At 40.2% G+C, this 23321-nt stretch overlaps 1 protein-coding gene across 1 annotated transcript in view; it reads right to left on the bottom strand.

The window, feature by feature from the left end:
* CAMK1D (calcium/calmodulin dependent protein kinase ID) overlaps window positions 1-23321 on the bottom strand; it is a 384454-nt gene that overhangs the window by 202038 nt on the left and 159095 nt on the right. The window contains exon 2 of the mRNA XM_077469551.1: window positions 1248-1379. Coding sequence (XP_077325677.1) covers window positions 1248-1379 — 132 coding nt within the window. The remainder of the gene's footprint in view (window positions 1-1247; window positions 1380-23321) is intronic.

Here is a 23321-nt window from a genome sequence, read left to right as displayed (position 1 = left end):
CAGATCTGTACTTGTTTTCTCTTTCTACATAAATCCACTTAAGCATATGTGTGCTGGCTAGCCACACTTGTATAAAACAGCTTGAAACTCTAAGCGTCAAGCCAGAAAAGCAGATTTTCGGTGTAGGGGGTCTTATACATGAGACATTTTACTGATTCCTGATAAAGTAAAGCTGAAAATCATTGTACATTAAATTGGGAAACTGGCAGCTTGGTATTGACGCTGCCTGTTCATTCATTGGCATTTATCCACTGGGGCCTATTTTATAGTGTAAAATGCAACGGTGAAATCTATACTGCTATTCAGAAGTCAGCCTGCACCAGTTTAGAATGACTTTAGTAATGAATACTGTGTCCTGATTGACAACTTCTGATTACTATTACACACATCCAACAGCATTAGTGTTAAGTGACATTATGGGAGATCTGCTAAAATGAATACCAACCAAAAAAACTGAATTAAAAAAATGAGAAAAAACTAAATGGTTGGTTTAAGTAAAGTATGCTAACATAAGTAAGAACACCTTATTTTTTCATTAGCGTTAACAATATGCAGAAGCTGAAGTCTATTAGATCAGCATAGCTATGGTGTCATCTCCTGCAACTCATTTATTTGCAGACAGTGTCCTTGTACTGTTTTAAAGTGGAACTAAACTGTACAATCCTTTACAGCCAAGGAAGCTCCCATATTTTCCTCTGTTTGATCTGCAGTTGCTAAGATGCTGCACATGTGATCATCTGTGACACCAGCCAATTGTTGGCTTGACAGTTCAGCTGAGAGCTTACACTAATCACACTAGCAATTGTGACAGTTATCAATCAAGGCATGCCTTGAATGTAACTGTTTTGGGAAACAGTTAAATTGGTGGGTTTAGTTTCTGCTTTTAATCAGAACTAAATACATTGATTTTAACTGTTTCCCAAAACAGAGACATGCGGTAAATGATAACTGAAACAATTGCTTGTGCTCTCAACTAAATTGACTGGTGTCATAACTGATCACATTTGCAGTATTATGGCAACTGCAGACCAAACAGAATCTGCGATGGCTGCTTCCTTGGCTATAAAGGATAGGAGGATTTAGTTCCACTTTAAGTTAATTGGTAGGGACATCCACTTTCGGTGTGCCACACTGGTTGATTGTGGGGGTGCCTGTTGGCTGTTATAAAGGTTGTCCAATACGTTTTTGTCACACAGATTTATACCACTTGTTATCGGTTAATGCTTTCTCAAGTCATTGGTACTTACTTCTTTAAAACAGCAATTTCATTTTCTATGCTGCTTTCCTTCCCTTTTAGAGCTTTCTTCGGGATGCACTTCACTGCAAAAAGTTTACCAGTCACCTTGTCTTGGGCTAACACCACTTCCGAGAATGCTCCCCTATGGACAAAAGACACACAAAATTAGAGATTCCAGTTTTATTGTGTGTAGAACTCAGGAACACACAACTTACACTATTCAGATCACACCACACTTACACATCCCAAAAGAAGAACACAAAATCACCCTTCAATAACATGCATGGCGCACTAAAGAGAAGGAATATAATGAAGGTTAAAATGGTTGTAAACCTCTGAAATTAAAAATGAACACAGTTTATCCATCCATAGTGTGTATTTGTCTCAATCCAAAGCATCTAGGGGGTTATTTATGAGAGGTAAATCCACTTTGCACTGAAAGTGCACTTGGAAGTGCAGTCGCTCTAAATCTAATGGGTAGATCTGAAATGTGTTTTTATCATCCAAATCATGTGCAAGCTAAAATGCTGTTTTTTATTTTCCTTGCATGTCCCCCTCAGATCTACAGCGACTTTACTTCCAAGTGCACTTTCAGTGCAAAGTGGATTTGCCTTTGGTAAATAAACCCCCTAGTATCATTCCTCTCTGCTGTTTCCTTTCTCTGCTATCTGCATAAGCCACTTTCAACTAACACAGTCACTTCCAGCGCTAATAGGTCTTCCAAGGTGTGGAGTAACACATGTCAGATAAAATGGTGGTAAAATGGGGAAAAAAGTGTGGGAACTCCCACCCAAGATCCACTCGCCCACCAAAAAAAAAAAAAAAAATGATACGCTCATATGCACGAACGCTTCAAAAGTGGTATTTTTCATCCAGTTTTCGTATTGTGTGTATGAAACTTAACTGTTATTACATAAAAAAAACAATCCTCAATAAACATAAATATGGTAATTCTCTGAATAATGAGCAATCATTCAATTGTGTTTCCATGCAAATGTGAACATCATGTTCTGATCTATATTGGGAATGTTATTTTGTATATAGAGTGTTTATGTGGTGAGTTTGCACTTTTCATTGAACAGAGTTTGGATAACACAGGGTTAAACGGAAAGGTCATAAACTAACTGCACATTATCTGGACAGAATACTTGGGGAGATAGTGATGTGTTCCTGCTTAGGAGATGTATGTTAGCTTGGGGGGCTGCAAACCCTGCAGGGCTCCAACACACACTCGCTGCTATTCCAACCCTTCACATATTTCCACATAAACTTCCCTCCTGGCATTAAACTTTGCCAGGTATTGTGCTCAGCTTACCCCCAAACTGATGTTCCTCCCACAGCTCACCTCTCTCCCTGCATGTCCTGTGAGCAGAATAACTGTGCTCCTCCTCTGGGTTCTCTCATCATATGGCACTGATTCAGCGGGACACACAGAGCAAGCATGCAGGAGACTGGGGAGGGGGGGAAGATGAGGAGACAGAAAATCCGGATGTGCCAGCGGGGAGGAGCGCATCACGAGAGGTCTGACTAAATACAATCTCTTAGCAGCAGGGACTTGATCTACCCGTCAGCTAGCTGTGATTGACAGGTAGATCGAAGCAGAAGCTGTCATGGGGCCCCCTACTGGCAATGCCTGAATGGTCAGGTGTGCAGCACTTACTATTGCGAGCTTTGTCGTCAGCTGCTGGTGTAGCACCTGCCACACAGCTCGCATACTTCAAAGTCTTTCAGGACAGGGCTGCTAACGGGAACTGAGTTCCAGTTGTGGAAAAAGTACAGGAACTCCATTCCCACGTGTTCCCGCAGGACTTGAGCCCTGTATGGTATCCCATAACTAGATGGATGCTGCCTTCCTCAGATGGGGTAATCTGAAAGGAACAAGAAAAATGGATTTGGAAAGTGTGCTAGGTGTGCGCGCCTTCCATTTCTGTTTTTCTTGTAGCCACTTTCAACTGTTTATATTTACACCAGACAATCTAGAACATGGTGCCCAACCTGTGGCCCTCCAATTTTTGCAAAACTACAAGTTCTATCATTACCCTGTCCTTGGCGAGTTATGCTTGTAACTGTCAGCCTTGTAAAATCTCATGAGACTTGTAGTTCTGCAACATCTGGAGGGCCACAGGTTCTTCACCTATGATCTAAAGAGAAAACCCTGTCCCTATCCCCCCAGCACACAATTGTCAACCTCAGCTGTCTATGGTTTCCTATAAGAGAGATTAGAGGGGGCTTGCCTTTCCCTCCACTCAGCTCTCAGATTGCACATTGGACTCTCCTCACTATTTTGTGCAGTGTGTGACATCAGATTCCCGACCACCAAGCTCCAGAAATTGAGAAAAAGCCCTTGAACTGTGTGTTTTAGAATGCTGCAGAGCATAAAGGAGACGAGTATAGATAAAAAGGGTACAACTTTTGTAGTTTGTTTGCATCTATGTGTATCAGAGAGGCTAGTTACTTCAATGGGTATGTGTAAAGCCGCGTACACACGGGCGGACTGTCTGGCCAACTTAGTCCGTCGAAACACATTTCAGCGGACAGTCCGCTCGTGTGTGGGCTTCAGCGGACTTTTTCAGCGTGCAGTCTGGCGGACTAAGTATTTCGGAATTTCCGTAATATTGTCCTTCATACTTTGGTTTCAGCGGACAATCCGCTCGTGAGTAGGCTAGTTGGACGAACTAAGAATGGCGCATGCTCAGAAAGGATTTACACAGCGGAAGGTTGCATTGCTGTGTATTGGACTTCCTATTTCTAGTCCCGTCGTATGTGCTGTATACGTCATCGCGCAAGCTTTCAACGGACTGTTTGGCTATCCGTGTGTGGTCAAGTCCGTTCATTCGAAAGTATGACGGACTGTCCGTCGGATTGTCTGACGGACTAAGTTGGCCAGACAGTCCGCCCGTGTGTACGCGGCTTAAGGGTTTATAACCACTATAATAAAGCAGTAAAAACGTATATTTACGTGGGAAGTACATAATTCTAATTCTATAAAAACAAATGCTAATAAATAGCCAATAAAGTCATGATGGAAAGAAACACTTAAAAATCATTAAAAAAATTATTGAGCCCTTAAGTATCAGAAAATGTATTATTACAGAGAATCACATAATATTTAAAGCCACAAGTGGGTAATTGATGACCTGAGTAATGTAGCAGTAAAAGGGATCAAACTAAAGGTTGTTTTCACTGTGTGGAGATCACAAAACTATTTTAATTTTATCTGGTGCTGTTTGAGTTTATCAAACTAAGTTTGGTAACAGCACTATGTCTGCTGTAATATGGACTGTGTATTACTAAGTAGAGCCCATGAAAAATATTTATTTTATCCATTGAATGTCCACAGCTAAGGGGTGTCAAAGACATGTGTCGTTATCTTGGCCGCCTAGTAACTTGAGTAAATCTTTCTGCTCTTCAACTTCTATAAAAGCTTTGCCTCATATACTAAAAGAGAGAGTGAATGTAACTGATAACTTAAATCAGATCTGTTAACTTAAATCAGAGTTTAAGTTATCTTTCAGTTGTCTCATTATGGTTATTAAAGTTTATTGGTAGGTTAATGTAACTCTTCCTTTTTGCATTGCCTTGCTCTCAAACTCCACACATATGCCTAGACAAGGAATGCAACATAGCTTCAACAAATGTACTGAACCAAGGGAAGGCAACAAGCAGGCATTTTTAGTGGAAGCCCTCCAATGACTACTTTTTTTGAAGTACAAGTTTCCTTTGGAAAGGTATACTTTTTTTTTTTTTTTTTGGATATAGTGAGCATTTGAGTCTCAATCATAGTTGTATTATTGTCTGTAGTCTTGTTCAAGAGAACCCCCCCCCCCTATTCCTTTCTTGTTAGTAAAGCAGGATTTGTAGATAAATTTCCCCTTATGAGGGCAATGGCAGCAATAAAAAAAAACAAAAAACTTGTGACCCTTCTATACCACACTAAAATGTATTTTTTAAATATATGATTATACATAAGAATGTTGTAGACTAGCACAGCTAGGGTTGCCATACCAGATATAATACCATATCATTCCGGTTCTCTAAGTAAAATGCTCTGCCACATATAGATTAAATACACAATACAGTTTGTCCTGTATTTTTCAAGGCCTTGCTCTGCCATCCCTTTGCAGCTTTAGAAAGATGATTACCTTCTCCCTGTTTTTGATTGGCTGTGCTGCTTTTACTATTTACCTTCTGATTAGCTGTACAGCTGTATGCTAAATTGTTCTTCCCGTGTTGCTCACAGTGGCCATTTGATCCCTTCAGGTAAACTGAGAACTTGTGGTCCCAGACTGTGGATGTGGTCTTTTGAGAGTGATTTTCCCTATAAAGGGCACCTGGACAGTCATAGCAGATGAGTGGCTGACATAAAGGGAGGGTGTATAGGAGTAGAGGGACACTCTTTAGCTCTGTGTTATATTGCTGTCCTGATCAACCTCCATCTTCCCTGTGCTTTCAGTGTTTCCTGCCTCAATTGTGTGTATATCATTTATCTCTGAAACAGTCGCTGGGGATCATCACCAATACATACTACATGTGTGTATTATCAAGATTCATGTGCCCAGGTTGTTATTAAAATGTATGTGTAGCACTAACCCCCAAAGGAGCTGCTGGTTTTATTCGGGCTTACCATTACCTCCTCTGCTCACCTCCTCATCCTAGGGGGGTCCCGTGGAAAGTAGCCCAAATGAAGATATATCAGACACGTGGTCCTTATTTAGGGGTAACACCAAAGAAAGACACAAGACACAGTCCTTCAATAGAGGGTTAGAGGATAAGCGGGAGTTCAGGCACCTGGTAATTTTGGGTTAGAGGTATCAGTCAGATCCAGAGGACAAACAGCTCCACAGACTGGATCCAGCAGTCACCGGATAGGCCCCTCTCACTTGACCTAGCAGCCGATGATATGCCAAGCAAAGTCTCTGCCACAGACTTGTTAATTAAACGTAGAGATTCTTGAGAGTTTTTAGGAAGAACTACCATACAGTACCAGATTCTTTCAGCCGACCCGGCGATACTGTAAGGATATTGAGCCTCAAACTGAGTTTCCAGGCTCTTCCAGAGACACCAGCTTTGCGCTCGGTGCTCCACTGGAAATTTCCTCCCTTGGATCCTTCAGCTTTCTTTGGCTTCTCCCCACAGGTGAGACAGCACAGGACTACCCCTGGATCAGTAGGCCCCAAGACATTCCTGGGCCTACACTCTCAGTTGCAGAGCCTCGGGCCAGCAGACCCCGAGGCGCAGGACTATGCGTCAGAGACTCTAGGTCAGGAGGGCCCTGGGGTTGGGCTCACGGACCCCAAAAAACGACAAACTCAGAAAAATGGCGTCGGTACCTTAAATACCCTCTCCCAGAATGCACAGCAGGGAAACCACACCCACTGAATCATTTCCAAGCAAGAGGCGGTATTCAATACATCCAGCCTGCTGCTGTTCCAGACCCACTGACGGTGACAGTGACACCTACGGTCAGTTGGGAATCAGTGCAACCCAACTGGACTGGTACAGAAACCAAAACTTTAGAGAAATGAGTCTGAGCCAAACTACAGCTTCAGATCATTAAATTTAAGAAAAAAAAGCAATAGCGTCTGCTCATCGGGAGCAGGGCGCTACACATGGAACATACTACTTTCCTTCACATCTTTCAGCAAGTGGAACGGTGTTATTTCAGTACATAGCTGGAGCACTATAATTTGTATTGCAGATCATGCACTTTCTGAGGAGCCTCAGTAGTAGAGCAGGCCCTTTACCAAGTAAAAGTGTTTATATGTAAACAGAGGATTTGGCCTAATCTGGCAAGCTGGCTGTTCATCTATTGCTACGCCCCAACATCTGCAATGACTTACTTTTGCACTCTGTATGTTACTTACTCCTGACTAGGGATGAGTCGAACACCCCCTGGTTCAGTCCGCATCCAGAACATGCGAACAGGCAAAAAATTTGTTTGAACACGCAAACACCGTTAAAGTCTATGGGACACAAACATGAATAATCAAAAGTGCTCATTTTAAAGGCTTATATGCATGGTATTGTCATAAAAAGTGTTTGGGGACCCGGGTCCTGCCCCAGGGGACATGTATCAATGCAAAAAAAACTTTTAAAAACTGCAGTTTTTTTCAGGAGCAGTGATTTTAATAATGCTTAAAGTGAAACAATAAAAGTATAATATTCCTTTAAATTTAGTACCTGGGGGGTGTCTATAGTATGCCTGTAAAAGGGTGCATGTTTCCCATGTTTAGAACATTCTGTCAGCAAAATGACATTTCTAAAGGAAAAAACTTCATTTTAAACTACTCGCGGCTATAATGAATTGTCGGTCTCACAATACACATAAAAGTTCATTGATAAAAACGGCATGGAATTTCCCCACAGGGGAACCCCAAACCAAAAAGATACAGGGACGAGAAGAGCGGAGGAAAAACATGAAGAAGAAGATGGAGAAGAAGAGGATGGAGGAAGAAGAAGAACACCGAAAGAAGACCAGAAGAAAGAAGATGGAAGAAGAAGCGGAAGGAAGAAGAAATTAATAAAGGACTTGTCAAAAACCGTCTCTTGTGTTTTTTAACCTTTTTGACACTTTGTTTGTGAAATGGTAGGGGTACCCCATTACCAAGTCAAACTTTTGGTTTAGGCTTCCCCTGTGGGGAAATTCCATGCTGTTTTTATCAATGAACTTTTATGTGTATTGTCGGACTGACAATTCATTATAGCCATGAGTAGTTTTAAATGACTTCTTTTCCTTTAAAAATGTAATTTTGCTGTCAGACTGTTCAAAACATGGGAAACATGCACCCCCTTACAGGAATACTATAGACACCCCCCCCCCCCCCAGGTATGAAATTTAAAGGAATATTACACTTTTATTGTTTCACTTTAAGCATTATTAAAATCACTGCTCCTGAAAAAATGGCAGTTTTGAAAACTTTTTTTGCATTGATTCTGGGGCAGGACCCAGGTCCCCAAACACTTTTATAATAATAATAATAATAAATTTTATTTATAATGCACTTTCCATCAAAAGACCTCAAAGTGCTACATAATTACAATAAAAACAAACAAACCGCTTAATTTACAAAACATTTGCTAAAAAGAAAAGTCTTCAACCCCTTTTTAAAATTTTCAGTAGACTGAGAAACCCTCAGACTATCAGGCAAAGCATTCCACAGACGTGGGGCAGCAGCACAAAAGGCCCTATCTCCCATGGTTTTCAACCTCGTTTTTGGAACCTCTAAACAATTCAAATTAGTTGAGCGAAGAGAACGCGGTAGATTTTGCAATCTAAGAAGTTCCTTAAGATAAGGTGGAGCTTGTCCATGTATGCATTGATGCACAAGAAGAGAGACCTTATACTCAATCCTTGTAGAGACCGGCAGCCAATGAAGAGATTTTAAAATTGGAGTGATATGCTCATGCTTCCGCACTCTCATTAGGATCCTCGCTGCAGAGTTTTGAACGTATTGCAACCTCTGCATGCTCTTTCTCGGAATCCCAATGAGAAGTGCGTTGCAATAATCCAGCCTGGAGGAGACAAAGGCATGAATCAATCTTTCAGCATCGGAAAAAGAAAGGATAGGACGAAGTTTAGAGATATTACGAAGGTGGTAGAAAGAAGTCTTGCATACTTGATTTATATGAGCTTCAAAAGTGAGTTGGGAATCCATTTTTACACCAAGATTAGTGACAACAGACGAAACTGGAATTTTAGAGCCTGAAAAGGCAATACTTGTTATCAGCGATGATTTAATCTGGTGAGATGTTCCAATCATAATAAACTCAGTTTTGGAGCTATTTAGTTGCAAGAAATGTTGTTCCATCCACTCCTTTATCTCCTCCAGACAGGCGGTAAGGACTGATAGGGGTGACTGCACTGAAGGAGTTTCAGCTGCAGCTTTTACATAAAGCTGTGTATCATCAGCATAACAATGGAAAGAAATATTATAACGATTTATAATATGGCCCAAGGGAGTAAGATATAGAATAAATAAAATCGGGCCAAGCACTGACCCTTGGGGAACTCCGCAGGTAACCATATGCGGTTTAGATTTAAAATGACCCAATGTAGTTTGTTCAATCCTATCCGTAAGATATGACTCGAACCAACTGAAGGCTAAATTTTTTAGTCCAACATTATAACGAAGACTATCTAAAAGAATGCCATGATCGACAGTGTCGAACGCAGCTGACAAATCCAACATAATAAGTAAAGACGGAGAACCGGCATCAGATGACATAAGAAGATCATTTGTAACCCGAACAAGAGCGGTCTCCGTACTATGAGCAAAACGAAAGCCTGATTGAAATTTTTCAAAAAGGCTGTTATGCTTGAGATGATCCTGAAGATGACTTGCAACTGCTTTCTCAAGTACCTTAGATAAAAAGGGAAGATTAGAAATAGGCCTATAATTAGAAAGGACTTCCGGATCAAAAGTGGATTTTTTAAGCAGTGGTCTAATAACAGCACTTTTTAAAATGGAAGGAACATGGCCAGTTCGAAAAGAGTAATTAACAACAGCAGTAATCAATGGACTTAAAACTGAAACATACGTTTTTACCAGTGGAGTTGGAAAAGGATCCAAGGAACAGGTTGTGGGCTTCATTTGCTTAACAATACCCTGTACCTCTTCCAACGACACCTCTGGTAAATGATCCATTTGTCGGGGCACAAAACAGTTTAAATGGACAGTTTGAGCCAAAGGACCAGACAGAGAGGAACGGATATGATCAATCTTGGATCTAAAAAAATCCATAAATTCATTACACCGCTCTTCCGAAATAGCAGTAGTCGATGGCGAATTTGGCTTAAGCAATTGATTTATAGTTGAAAAGAGCTGCTTAGAATTTCCTGAACTATTTCGTATAACTTTAGAATAGAACTGCGACCTAGCCTCCTTAAGGGACTGTGCATATAGATGTTGATGCTCCCGGTAAATTTGTTTATGGACAGTGAGGCCAGAGGCTCGAAAACGCCGTTCAAGAACCCGCCCCACTGCCTTCATCTTACGAAGCTCATCTGTATACCACGGGGCTGAGTGAGTAAAAGTAACAGCTCTCGTTTTAAGTGGGGCATAAAAGTCCAACAGACTGCTAAGCTGGCTATTATAATAAGCCACCGCATCATCAACAGAGCAAAATTGTGTAGATAGATGCTGAAAATCCATTGCCAAAAGTTCAGGATTTATATTTTTTAAGTTTCTAAAACAAATGTCCCGCTTGGGCTTATAACAACTGGATGATGATATCAAATCCATTGAAATAGCCATATGGTCTGACACACCTAGGTCATACACCTGCAAATTAGTCAAAGGAGCAAAATTCGTAATGACCAGATCCAAGGTATGCCCCCTAGTATGTTTGGGGACATCAACGAGTTGTTTTAAATTAAAACAATCCAGCAGCTGAAGAAATTCCGCTGCGGGATGGCACGAAGGGGTATCAACATGAATATTTAAATCTCCTAAAATAATAACATTTACATTTGATATACAAAAGGTTGTTAAAAGATTTGACAACTCAGCAATAAATGATGAGCTAATTTTCGGTGGCCTATAAACAAGAATGAACAACACAGGGAAAGGAATTTTACATTTAAAAGCAAGACATTCAAATGACACTAAATCTGGTACTAATTGCAAAGATAGCTCCAAATGGCTGCGGTAGATAACTAACAGACCCCCACCTCGCCCTGTGCTACGGGCTATTTCAAGATAACTATACAATGCATATGACAATACAATGCATATAAGCCTTTAAAATTAGCCCTTTTGATTTCTCCCATAGATTTTTAAAGGGTGTTCCATGGCTTTCGAATTTGCCGCGAACACCCAAAATTGTTCGATGTTCGGCGAACAGCCAATGTTGGCTGTTCGAGTCATGTTTGAGTCAAACTCATGTTTGACTCACACATAAAGCACATCCTTACTCCTGACCCCATTACTCTGTGTATTACTTATCCCTGACCCCAGCACTCTGTGTATTACTTACTCCTGACCCCAGCACTCTGTGTATTACTTACTCCTTACCCCAGCACACAGATGTGCTGCAGGGCGCTCTAAGGATCTGAGACCTGCATCACATCTGCGCATAGGCCGGTGGCGGATACAAAGTCTTGCCCGGGTGAGCAGAGTGGAAGTGCTGGTTTGCAGCACAAAAAGTCCTGTAAAATATAATATATGATCATATAATACTGATAAGAGAGGGAGGGTGAAAAGGCAGTGGAGGACAACCTCACAGGGTGAATGTTTTCTTTAAATAAAGAATGTAACATTTGCAAAAAAATTACTTTAGTCCAACAACATTTCAAAATTACAATTACAAATCTACAATAATATTGTCTGTACTTAAATGTGCCACTCATAAATGTCTAAGAAAATTAGTGAATAACATGATTATGTCATGGTAAAAAACATTTTTTTACTGTATCAATCTATATCTGTGCAAAAATGAAATAAATGGTCTCAGAATTCTGCTATAGCTATACAACTTCTTTCATGACAAAATGAACACTCTTTTGAAAATCATTCAGATACAAGTAATGCCATTTTCTGTTCTTTGCTTGCTGAGTGACATACAAATGATCTACTATTGAATTCACAGTGATGATGGATTAGGCCAGCACTGCTACTTACAGACCTGCCTGGTTCATTGATCTGTTTACCACTAATATAGCAATCTGCAGCACAACACCAATTTTACAAGGAACATTTCTATGTAATTTTAATCAAAAATTTGTATTGAGTCCTGAAAGTTTGATTTGTTTCCATTACCACACCATAAACCAGGGATGTGTTAGGGAGTAAATATACATGCTATGAAGAAGTGGAGTGTAAATCCCAGGACATATGGTATGCAATGCACAACTAGACTATCCTTCACTTTAGGATCTGTAAATTCTGCAAATGGCTTACAGTCACATGGATTTTTGCTTTTGCACAGCGACTATTCAATGAAAAGCTCTTGTTTTTAAAGTGTTGCTTTGCCTGATTCCCTAGCAGTAAATACTCATCTTTCGTTCATTCCCTTATTGGCCCGCTCAGCCTCAGGGAGTAATGCAACTACCTGGTGCATCTAGGTAGGAGGAGTGTGTGGCTTACTTTATGTTTCTTTTTTTTTTTATTCAGATTTTATTGAAAATTTTACAAATAAAAACCAAAAAAAAAAAAGAATCAAGGTCAAATCCTCATTTTAAACAACCACATCTAGTTTTCCCATAATATTCACAGTTATTTGAAGAGCCATTCATAGATAGTCGAATATATTCAGAAACTTTCAAGAATATCCAAAAATATTCTGTTTCAGTCCTCGTTCTTAGGCCACTTTCACACTGAGGCGCTTCTAAACTGTCAGTAAAAAACACTGAGCGCTTTTGAAGAGCTTTTCAGGCGCTTTTGAAGAGCTTTCCATTCGTTTCAATGGAGAGGGGTGTTTTGCACCGCCCTGCCAGCACACTGCCCCAGTGTGAAAGCATTCATTGATTTTAATAGAAATACATTTTTGTGAGCTTTTTAGGTGCCATTTTTTAGCGTTAAAGCGCCAAAAAAGCGCCTCAGTGTGAAAGTGGTCTTAGTGATTGGCCCTGCTCTGTCACAAGCCCTGTGGAAGCTTAAACTGGAAATCCATCCTGAGCTTACACAATGCTGTTTTGCCTTGAACCTTGTGGCTGAATGGAGTGTCAAGGTAGCAAAAGCAAGGCAAGTATATTCTACTAGTGATGGGGGCATAAAAGTTTACTTTCTGGAACACTAATTTTCAAACTCGGAAATATCCCAACCAATTGATGACACCATTTCTTTATACTGAATGGTACATTTAAGCAAATATGAATAATTCTCTAGGCAGACTAAGAATACAACTGAGTGATTCCTAGTATCAACACTTTTTCTCCACCGTGTCTGCGGAAATTTTAAGGACCATCAACATAGTGAACCACAATATGAACAACTGTTACTATTACTTTATTGTTGTTCAGTCGTTTAGTCGTGTCTGACTCTTCGTGACCTCATGGACCATAGCACGCCAGGCTTTTCTGTCCACCACTGCCTCCCGGAGCTTGCTTATTTTTATGTTCATTGTTTCAATGATGCTATCTATGTATCTAGTTTTTTGTTGTCCTCTTCCTCTTTTTCCTTCCATCTTTCCCACCATCAGGGTCTTTTCCAATGAGTCCTCTTCGCATTAGGTGACCAAAGTATTTGAGTTTGATCTGTCCTTCCGGTGAATATTCAGGGTTGATTTCCTTCAGGATTGACTGGTTTGATCTTCTTGCCCTCCAAGGGACTTTCAAGAGTCTTCTCCAACACCATAGTTCAAAAGCATCAATTTTTGGGCGTTCAGCCTTCCTTATGGTTCAACTTTCAGCCAAAGGTTACTACTGGGAATACCATAGCTTTGACTATATAGCACTTTGTTGGTATGGTGATGTCTGCTTTTTATAATGTTGTCTAGGTTTTCCATTGCATTCCTCACAAGAAGCAAGCGTCTCTAAACCTCCCTGGCGGTAATCCTGAGTATGGCTCAGGAGGCATCCATTTACTTGGCCATTACATATTAAGAGAGCTGTTTATTTAAACAAATTCAAAGAATAATAGAGCCGTAACCCAACAGTAATTTTCCCGCATTTCTTACATTCATCACTTTCTTGCACAAGAAAAAAACAGCATGAGGCTCATTGACATCTACTGGCAATATCAATAGTTTTATTTGCACTTGCTTCCATAAATGACCTCTTATGTGATTAGACCTCTTATTCCTTAAGAAGCAATATAATGCCCAAGTACAAAATTGAAGGACCAATGAGGGCAAATTGTGATGGTCCAGCTGTCAGGAGCTACACATCACAGTATGTCCTTCCAGCCGGAGGTTAGCAGAGGCTTTGATTTATAGTTTCTTGACAGCTAAAGCACAGCTGAGTCATATGTTTGTTCTGATTCCGCATAAGTATTGGTAAAGAACAGATTTTCGAGAAATAGGAGTATTTTCAGAAAGGCCAGAAGGAATCACATAAATATCCTATGCTTGCCTTCATTTGTTTTAAGCTACTCATAATGAAAGACTTTATGAGCAAACAGAACTGGTACACCATTGACGATCACTAAATAATTTCCTTGCTTCCCTTGTGCGTACAAATAATCAGTGCTATTTTCCCGGTTTAAAAAAATTATGTCCATGGATATCAATACCGTTCAAATTTGCATAGTGTATAATCTATACTAAGAATAATTAATGTTAGAAATGTATAACATGCAAGTAGGGAGAATTGAATAACCATCAGGAACCAGGAAAACCACACAACCGCAGAAACAATTTTATTTTTTTCAGCTCATAACACGCTCGTAAAACGCCCAAATAAACTTCTGAAAAATGCCCAACAAGAAAAATCCCATTCATTTAAATGGCACGTAAACGCTGTAAAAACACGCAACTTTGAAACGCATAGGTGTGAATGCAGCCTTATGCCGCGTACACACGGACGGATTGTATGGCGTACTTAGTCCGTCGAAACACATTTCAGCGGACAATCCGCTCGTGTGTGGGCTTCAGCGGACTTTTTCAGCGTGCAGTCCGGAGTACTAAGAATTTCGTTTTTTTCGAAATTCTGTCCGTCGTACTTTGGTTTCAGCGGACAGTACGGTCGTCAGTATGCTAGTTTGACGGACTAAGAATGGCGCATGCCCAGAAAGGATTTACACGGCGGAAGGGTGCTTTGCTGTGTCTTGGACTTCCTATTTCTAGTCCCGTCGTACGTGCTGTACACGTCATCGCGCAAGCTTTCGACGGACTGTTTGTGCATCCGTGTGTGGTCAAGTCCGTTCAGTGGAAAGTACGACGGACTGTCCGTCGGATTGTATGACGGACTAAGTACGCCATACAATCCGCTCGTGTGTACGCGGCATTACAAGTTCTTAGTACTCTTTCACTGAGCACTTGGATCTACCTGCATCATGAACCAGTTTGATTAAATGGCCACTCCAACCAAAAGTGATATTTTATTTATAAGTGGAGTTGGGTTGGTAGATTTAGACCTTGGCTTCATGTATATCTTGGATACTCCAATACTGATATCTTCCCATCAACATTCCCAACTCTGTTCCTAACTACCTGTGAGTTATGGGTGCTCCCCACTGCTTCTGTTGCATTCTTCATATTTATGACAGATGATAGATTCATGATGTAAAATTAAATATATTCACCTGGGAACTCCTCATAATAGCAGGGCCAGAAATGTACTGGTCCAGTCATTAACTGGTAATGTTGGTTAACTTAACTACATAAATATAAGTTTTGAATGGACTGATCCTTTATAGTTTAAGAATATATATATATAAAAAAAGAATAGCCCAAGTCAAATGAAAGCAACACAAGAAGTCCTTGCTGATAATGGGGTAGCACCTGCCCTCCTGTACGGGGCCCAGGCCCCATAAAAAAAAGTAGAATAAATAAATTAAATTAAATAAATAAAACATAATTTGGTTCACTGTTCCTTTTAGTTAGGCTATATAGGGCCCCATGATTTCTAACAGCAGCGCTGCCTCTGGCACTGCCCCTGAACACTCACTCCTCTACAATCCAGTGACTGTCCTGATGTGGGTTGGATGATACTTAAGGGTTGATTTACCAAAGGCAAATACACTATGCACATAGCAAGTGCAGTTGCACTAAGAGTTTAGTAAATGTTGTAAAGCTCTGCTAATTTCCATCATCCATTCATGTGTAAACAAATTATTATTATTTTTATTTCCTTGCACCTGATTGGGAATTCTTTACAAAATTAAGCTTTACCACGTTAACATTTACTAGGGAAAAAAATGTGCAACTGCACTTGGAAAGTGCACATTCTATTTGCCTTTAGTAATTCAACCCTCTTGTGTATGAAATTAGACTTTAAATAACCATTACAAAAAAAATCACATAACTTCAGTGTACCATGATCCCATATGTAAATTATTTATATGATGGTTGCAATGCATTTGATTCTTCCAAGCCACATATTTACCATTTAAACTTGGATTTGTGATGTTAGTGTAATTCCTCGCAGTGAAGGTTGTATTGAAGTAACTGAGGCAGAAAATCTGCATAACAGTAAAAGGATGTCTGGTGTTCAATAGGCTTCTAAAGTGCTGACTTCTCCCGAGTAAAATATGCTGAGTTGAGACTCTGCGTTTCCACTAGATTGCCCTACAGAGCAAGCAAATGTGTCCAAGGCAGCTCATGTTTCCCTAGTCAGTCACCACTCATTCACTTCATCATTGCCTGCATCAATCTCTTACTCTCCAAGATAAACAAACTATTGTTACAGGAAACAGTTGCTTTACTTATTCATTTAAATTTTTGCTGCCTTAATATTTTATGATGGTGGAGCTGAATTGCCATTCAAACATTCAGTGCTTGTTGAGGCAGAAAAGCATTTTGTGAACTATAACGTTACTTCATGACCAAGTCTCGAACCTGGAGATTGCTTACTGCAGATAGTGTGTATGTGTTTTCTAATACACTACAGTGATAATGAACTCATCAAAGCTTGATTTTCTATATTTAGCATGAAGACCATAAAAAGTGTTCAATTTGGTTCATTTTTTAAAATTATTTTAAAAAGATTAGTTGTTAATCTCGCTTGAAATAAAGATAAAACACTTGTGCCTAGGTAACCACAAAATTATTACTGGTATTATGAGCAGCCGTTGTCTTTGCTATCCATCTGCTTTTGAGAACGTCCCCTACTGATGACGAAATGCATCAAACTGTTGTTCCCGTGTGTCTCTTCCAGCCCAGAGAATGGGCATGCCAGGGAAACAGACAGTGTCCATCTCTCCAAGTAAATAGAGGGCAGTCTGGTCTTGTGTGGAAAGTCTCCAGGGAACATCACAGTGGGTTAGGTCCCCCAAAAAGACCTACAAGCCCAGTTGACTTTTCTCACTATACGGTGAGGGAGTCACTAACATCTGGTGAGTTAGGAGTGTCTATATTACCTCACGTGGTGGACACACAGGGATTATCCTGGGAACAATGCATAAAGCACTTCATATTGTACTGAGAGACTTTTTCTATTTGCACTATGACACTTTTTTTGTGTCTTTTATAGTAAAAGGTTGGAACTTTGATTGGTTTAAGAGTGGTATTTATAGCATTCACTACAGTATTTGCAGTACAACTCATCATCTAAGATTAAGCAATCAGTCACCTTAAAGTGATTGTAAAGTTTTGGTTTAAAAAAATAAGAATAAATAACAAGCATGTTATACTTACTTACCTCCTCTGTGTAAGGGTTTTGCACAGAGCTGCCATGATCCTCCTTTTCTGGTGTCTACCAGGTCCCCCAGTGGAACTCCTTGATCCTCCTCCACATCGAGTGCCCCCACAGAGAGCAGCATTCCATGGAGGCACTCGTGTGGAAGCGTTCCCAAGTCCTGCTGCTGCATCCATTGACAAAGACAGCAGTACTTGGCCCCACCCCGACTCCTGTGTCACTGGATTTAATTGGAATCAGCAGGAGCCAATGGCCCAAGACAGCAGCTGGAGCTGCTGGGTTTGTTCTTGTGGCTGGAATGATCGGGCTCAGGTAAGAAAAAGGGGGAATCCGAGGGCAGCTGCAGTACAGAAGGTTTTTTATTATGTGGAAAACCTTGAGATTTTACAACTCCTTGAATCTCACTTGAACACAATCCAACCAGTGCTAAACTGGAACAAAAATCAAAACTGCCTAGTAAAGGAAAATGAGCAGTTCAACGTGTAAAGTATGATCCATATGCTGACTGGAGCAATAATGATTAGATTCTGGTTTGGCTAGTGTATGAATAAATGCTACAGTGATTTTCTACCTTAAAGAGAAACTATAATGGTTATAGGTCACTTTTTTCTGTTTTTACACATTTTTGCATTTGTGATTTAAATATTTTTTATTCTATATATGCAACACTTATTTTACAGATAAATAAACAGAACTGCTGAAAAACTTTGCAGCTCCCATTGATTAAAACCTGGTACTGATATAAACAGGCTACTTTTTCAATATGGCTGAAAGCTGAAAAAGCAGAATACGTGAAAAGGCAACCAGAGCTCCCCCTGCTGGCTGGAATACTAAGAGTACTACATCAGATTAATTGCATATATTTTAAAATCTTTATTTTTTTAGTCCTGACTATATTAAATAGGGAAGATATTTACAAACACTATACAGTCCCCTTAGCAACACTAGTAAAGTCAGAAAAACAAGAGCAGATATTACTGATACAGTAGATTGATTGTGACTTTACAGCTGAATAGGTTGGAATGTTAGGTTTGGTTTTCATCCCTGTTTAGAGGAACATGAATACCCTGTACTTCACATTACTGCCCCATGCTAAAAGTTTCCTTTTTGTCCATTTTTGGATGTATAAGTAAAATGGATCTATGTGGGTTTTTTGGCAGTATATTCAAACAATAAAAAGATGTGGTCTATACACTCTGCAAATGCTCCTTTTGCGTGCTTTTTTTTAAAATAGAGATTAGTAGTACTTGTTAGGTATGCATTGGGGTAGATTTACTAAAACTAGTTCACTCAGAATCTGGGGTAGCTGTGCATGCTAACCAATCAGCTTCTAACCTCAGCTTGTTCAATTAAACTTTGGCAATAAAACCTGGAAGCTGATTGGTTTCTATGCAGAAGTGAGCCTGCTTTTGCACTCTCCAGCTTTGTTAAATAAACTCCAATGTATTGTGTAGTTCTGAAAGGTCAGATCCCTATAGGCAGAGCGATCTTAAAGCTCACAGACACATCATCTTTTCTAAAAGAATACCAGAATTATGTGCTTTTCATTTCACATCCACTGCCCACTAAGAGGAGTCTATTTACTAAAGGCATATAGGCTGTTAATATTGCAAGAGCATTTTCCTGTAGCTTAGTGAACAAGGTGAAGCTCTGCTGATTTCCATTATGCAATTACGTTCAAGCAGAAATACTTTTTTCCTTGTAAGTAATTGGGTATTCTTTTTCAGCACATTCACTAAGCTATGGGTAAAAATCCATGGCAAATTAAATAGTCTATTTGCCTTTTGTAAATCAACCCCAGTGAGTCATTTGGTTTACTCCTGCATGAAAAAGGAAAACAGACAAAAAAACTCCAGCAGTCAGTTTGAATAGGAGTTCTTAAGTACATACAACCCTTCTGCAAAAGAAAAAGTTGCTCAGATCAAAGAGGAGAATTGTTATCTACCGATCTACAGATTAGAAGCAAAAAAATAAAAGAACTGTGTGACACTAGATGGCCTTCTTTTAGTAAAAACAGTCCCCATACTCCCGCAGGTTTATGTATAGTTGCTTCTATTATTTGGTATTGTGTTGTTGCGAGGCATTTGTGTTTGCACTGTATTCTAAGGGTCAGTACATATAAAAGAAGCAATACAGTACAATATTAGAGTGTTCAAATTTTGAAGTTTATAAAATGTAATAAAACAGAAATGTTGTTTATGTAAGCCATATTATCCACTAAACTCTTCCTTAGCCTAGCTGATGCAGTTTTAAACGACATGTTTATTATCAAAGAAAAAATAACTATCTTTCTTATGCACCATCTATAAATCTTTGCGTTTTAATGACATAATATACGCTATTATACCAAAAGTACCCACATGAACTTTAATGGCATCCCAGTCTTAGCCCATAGAGTTCAACATTGAACTCTTTGTGCACTGGTCTAAATCATTTGGTGGAGGGGGATTATGGTGTGGGGTTGTTATTCAGGGGTTGGCCCCTTAGTTCCAGTGAAGGGAACTCTTAAGGCATTGTGGGAACAGTTTGGAGATAGCCCCCTCCTGTTTCAACATGACTGTGCACCACTGCACAAAGCAAGGTCCATAAAGACTTGGATGAGCGAGTTTGGGATGGAAGAACTTGTCTGGCCAGCACAGATTTCCGACCTCAACCCGGTAGAACGCCTTTGGGATGAATTTGAGCAGAGACTATGAGCCAGGCCTTCTCGTCCATTTCAGTGCTGCGCTTCAGGAAGAATGGTCAAACATTCCCATAGACACACTCCTAAACCTTGCGGACAGCCTTTCAAGAAGAGTTGAAGCTGTTATAGCTGCAACGTGTTGGCCAACTCAACATTGAACCCTACGGACTAAGACTGGGATGCCATTAAAGTTCTTGTGCTTGTAAAGGCAGGTGTCCCAATACTTTTGGTAATATAGTATATATTAATAGAAATCATAATAATAAATGCAACCTGGGAGAAACATTATGCAGTCAGGGAGTAGAATTTCCTCAGTCCACTCCTGCAATAATAACTGAGAGTCAGTACAAGTCAAAAGCTGTGAAGCAGCAGAGGCAGGCGGCCCAACATGCATGGAACATTTCAGCATTTCTTGCGGTGCAATAACTTGCTGTGCAGCCATGCAAGTTAAGACAGCCATTCATTATGATGGGGCTGCCAACACAGACCATCAAAATTAACCACTTTCCGACCGGCGCACGCCAATTTATGTCGGCAGAATGGCACGGACAGGCAAATGGGCGTACAGGTACGTCCCTTTAAAATTTGCCATCGCGACACGCTCGTGTACCGGTTGGGATCTCTGTGAGTCTGATCGCGGGTACCCGGACTCGATTGCTGTGGGGATACTCGCGATCGTCTCACGGGGAGGACAGTGAGACAGTGACACTGTGACACTGATCTCTGCTCCCTGTGATTATTAAAACATTATTCTTAGTAAAACTGAGACTTTTTAGAGGCTCTGTGAGGTTTCTGTTGCTGTCAGTGCCCTTCTGTACTGCTAACCACCCCCTGTTCTCCTCATTTCTTGTCCTGTGCCCTGGATGTAAGGGGGCATCCCCCCAAGTGGGATAACACAAAGAAAAAGAAGATTAAACCTTACACAACAGAGTAATGATTTATCTGATCTGTCCATAGTGCTGAAAACATTAATCAGCTGTAAAAGCTGGCATATAATGTAAATCTCTGAATAAATATTTAGCATAGATAGGGATATATAATTAACAGATGGGAAGCTAAACTTAGTACAGTAAATAATATGATTTCTTAATACAGCATCTATTGGGAAAACACCATTTATTTTAGAAGCTGTAAATAATAATCCAGTAGCACTATTACATAAGGTATATAGGGTTGATTTACTAAAAGTGGAGAGTGCAAAATCTGGTGGAGCTCTGCATAGAAACCAATCATCTTCTAGTTTTTTTGTCAAAGCTTAATCGAAAAAGCTGAAGTTGGAATCTGATTGGCTACCATGAACAGCTGCACCAGATTTTGCACTCTCCAGTTTTAGTAAATCTACCCCAATAACTGTCAGTATTTGAAAAAAATACAATATATTACAGTGAAACATTTTAAAACTTCAAGTTTTAGAAAAAGAAAACGTAATCTTGTTTATTCGTAGGTTTTGTTGGATAAACAGATTTCTGAAAGTAAACTTAAGTTTTACAGCTTGTAGTATATTATACATCTGTTGGTTTCGAATCTGTTATTACATTTCAAGCAAGGGCTGAGTAGATTTAGATGGTGCGTGTGCAATGTGTGAAGGATAAGTGCATTTAAAAGTTTGCGTGGGCACCTTTCACTGGCACTAAGGCTTTTAGGCACAAAGGTCTGCAGCAGGAAGGCCATATGTGCTGCAAATTGCACATGCACATGTGAATACAAATACACTGCTTACATTTTGGTATTGATGCTGTAAAATCTTTTAAAGGGTTAGACAATAAATCTGTGATACAACTGGCGTTGTAAAGTGTATGTAAAACCAAAACTTGTTTTGAATAGAGTTGGAAAGAGTGATGCCAAAGCATTTTTTGTTCTGAACAGTTAGGCTCCTTCACACTGATTGGGACCGATTGGGTATGCCCATCAATTTTTCAGGTGGACCCGACTGGACAATCCATTGTTCTCTATGGAGCGGCGGATGTCAGAGGTCACCCGCCAGCATCCAATCCTGTCTGCTAAAAACATAAGGAACCGTTCAACATTCTTTCAGCAGATCGGATCGGAGGACAGATGGATGGAAACGGACAGGCGGTCTGTTTCCATCAGACAGCCCCATAGAGAACAGCAGGCTGTGCCCTTGTCGGCTATGCATCATCCGCCTACTCAGTGGGGATCAGCAGAGAGATCCCCTACTGAGCGGGCAGATGCACTAGTAGACTCCGCCAATGTGAGGGGGGCCTTATGTAGTTAGTCTGGTTGAAAAAAAGACTAGTTCAACCAATAGCAAAAAATATACAAATAGAAACCCTCCATATACACAATGCTATACCCACAGTTGATCCAGACGGAATCATAAAACACCAGTAAAGCATGATCCAACTTGCTCCAGCAAGGGGGGACAATCCTCCCTGATCAATCAAATATTCCCCTGGATCAACCATCTCTGATAATATTACTTATACGTAACTTTACATAGTTGAATAGCGTGGGAAGGATCAGATTCTTTGTGGGATATTTATTACTGTGTGTGTTCATATTTTGGACAATGTCCTTGGGAAAGTATCAGAATTTTTTTCAGGCTTTTTTTGCTGCCCAAGTCCTTTTTAAAATATTTCTTCCCACTTCTTGCCCCAAAGACAGTGGTCACAGGATAGAAAGTGAGATGAAATCTTCCCAAAGGATATACAGAAAGATGTAGCAAGCTGACAGAAAATATCTTTAAATTAAAAAGACAGTTTTTACCTGAAATCAAAGAATAATTAATATAATAAGAATAATACATTTAAATAATTATTATAGTTAATTTCATAGCTGTTACATAAAATAAAAGGAATAAAAAAAAAACAATCATACCAAGGTGGATGCAGCATCGGTTCGATGCTGCATCTGTCCCCCCGCTGCCTCTAAGACTATGAACTGAGTGATCAAAGACCGCAGACTTCATTGAGCAGAGAGCACTGACTGTCAGTCACCGCTCTCTGCTCTGGCCCTCCAGCGCTCACTGGAGTGCTGGGCTGTGGAGAAGACGGGAGCCACTTGCTCAGGCTCACAGCATCACGGTGAGAGGCTGAGCCAGCTGCTGGTCAGGCATCTGGTTGGATCCTGATATTAAACTAGGGATCTCTTCGGAGTCTGGATCGGCTGAGTGACCTTAGCCAACAGTGGACTTTAGCCTGCTGTCG

The sequence above is a fragment of the Lithobates pipiens genome, unplaced genomic scaffold (genome assembly GCF_037356315.1).
Source record: "Lithobates pipiens isolate NorthernLeopardFrog02 unplaced genomic scaffold, aLitPip1_a1.2 Scaffold_8, whole genome shotgun sequence".
In the NCBI taxonomy this organism is placed as follows: domain Eukaryota; kingdom Metazoa; phylum Chordata; class Amphibia; order Anura; family Ranidae; genus Lithobates; species Lithobates pipiens.
The sequence above is the reverse complement of the archived record's forward strand: the minus strand, read 5'-3'. Positions and strand labels throughout refer to the sequence as shown.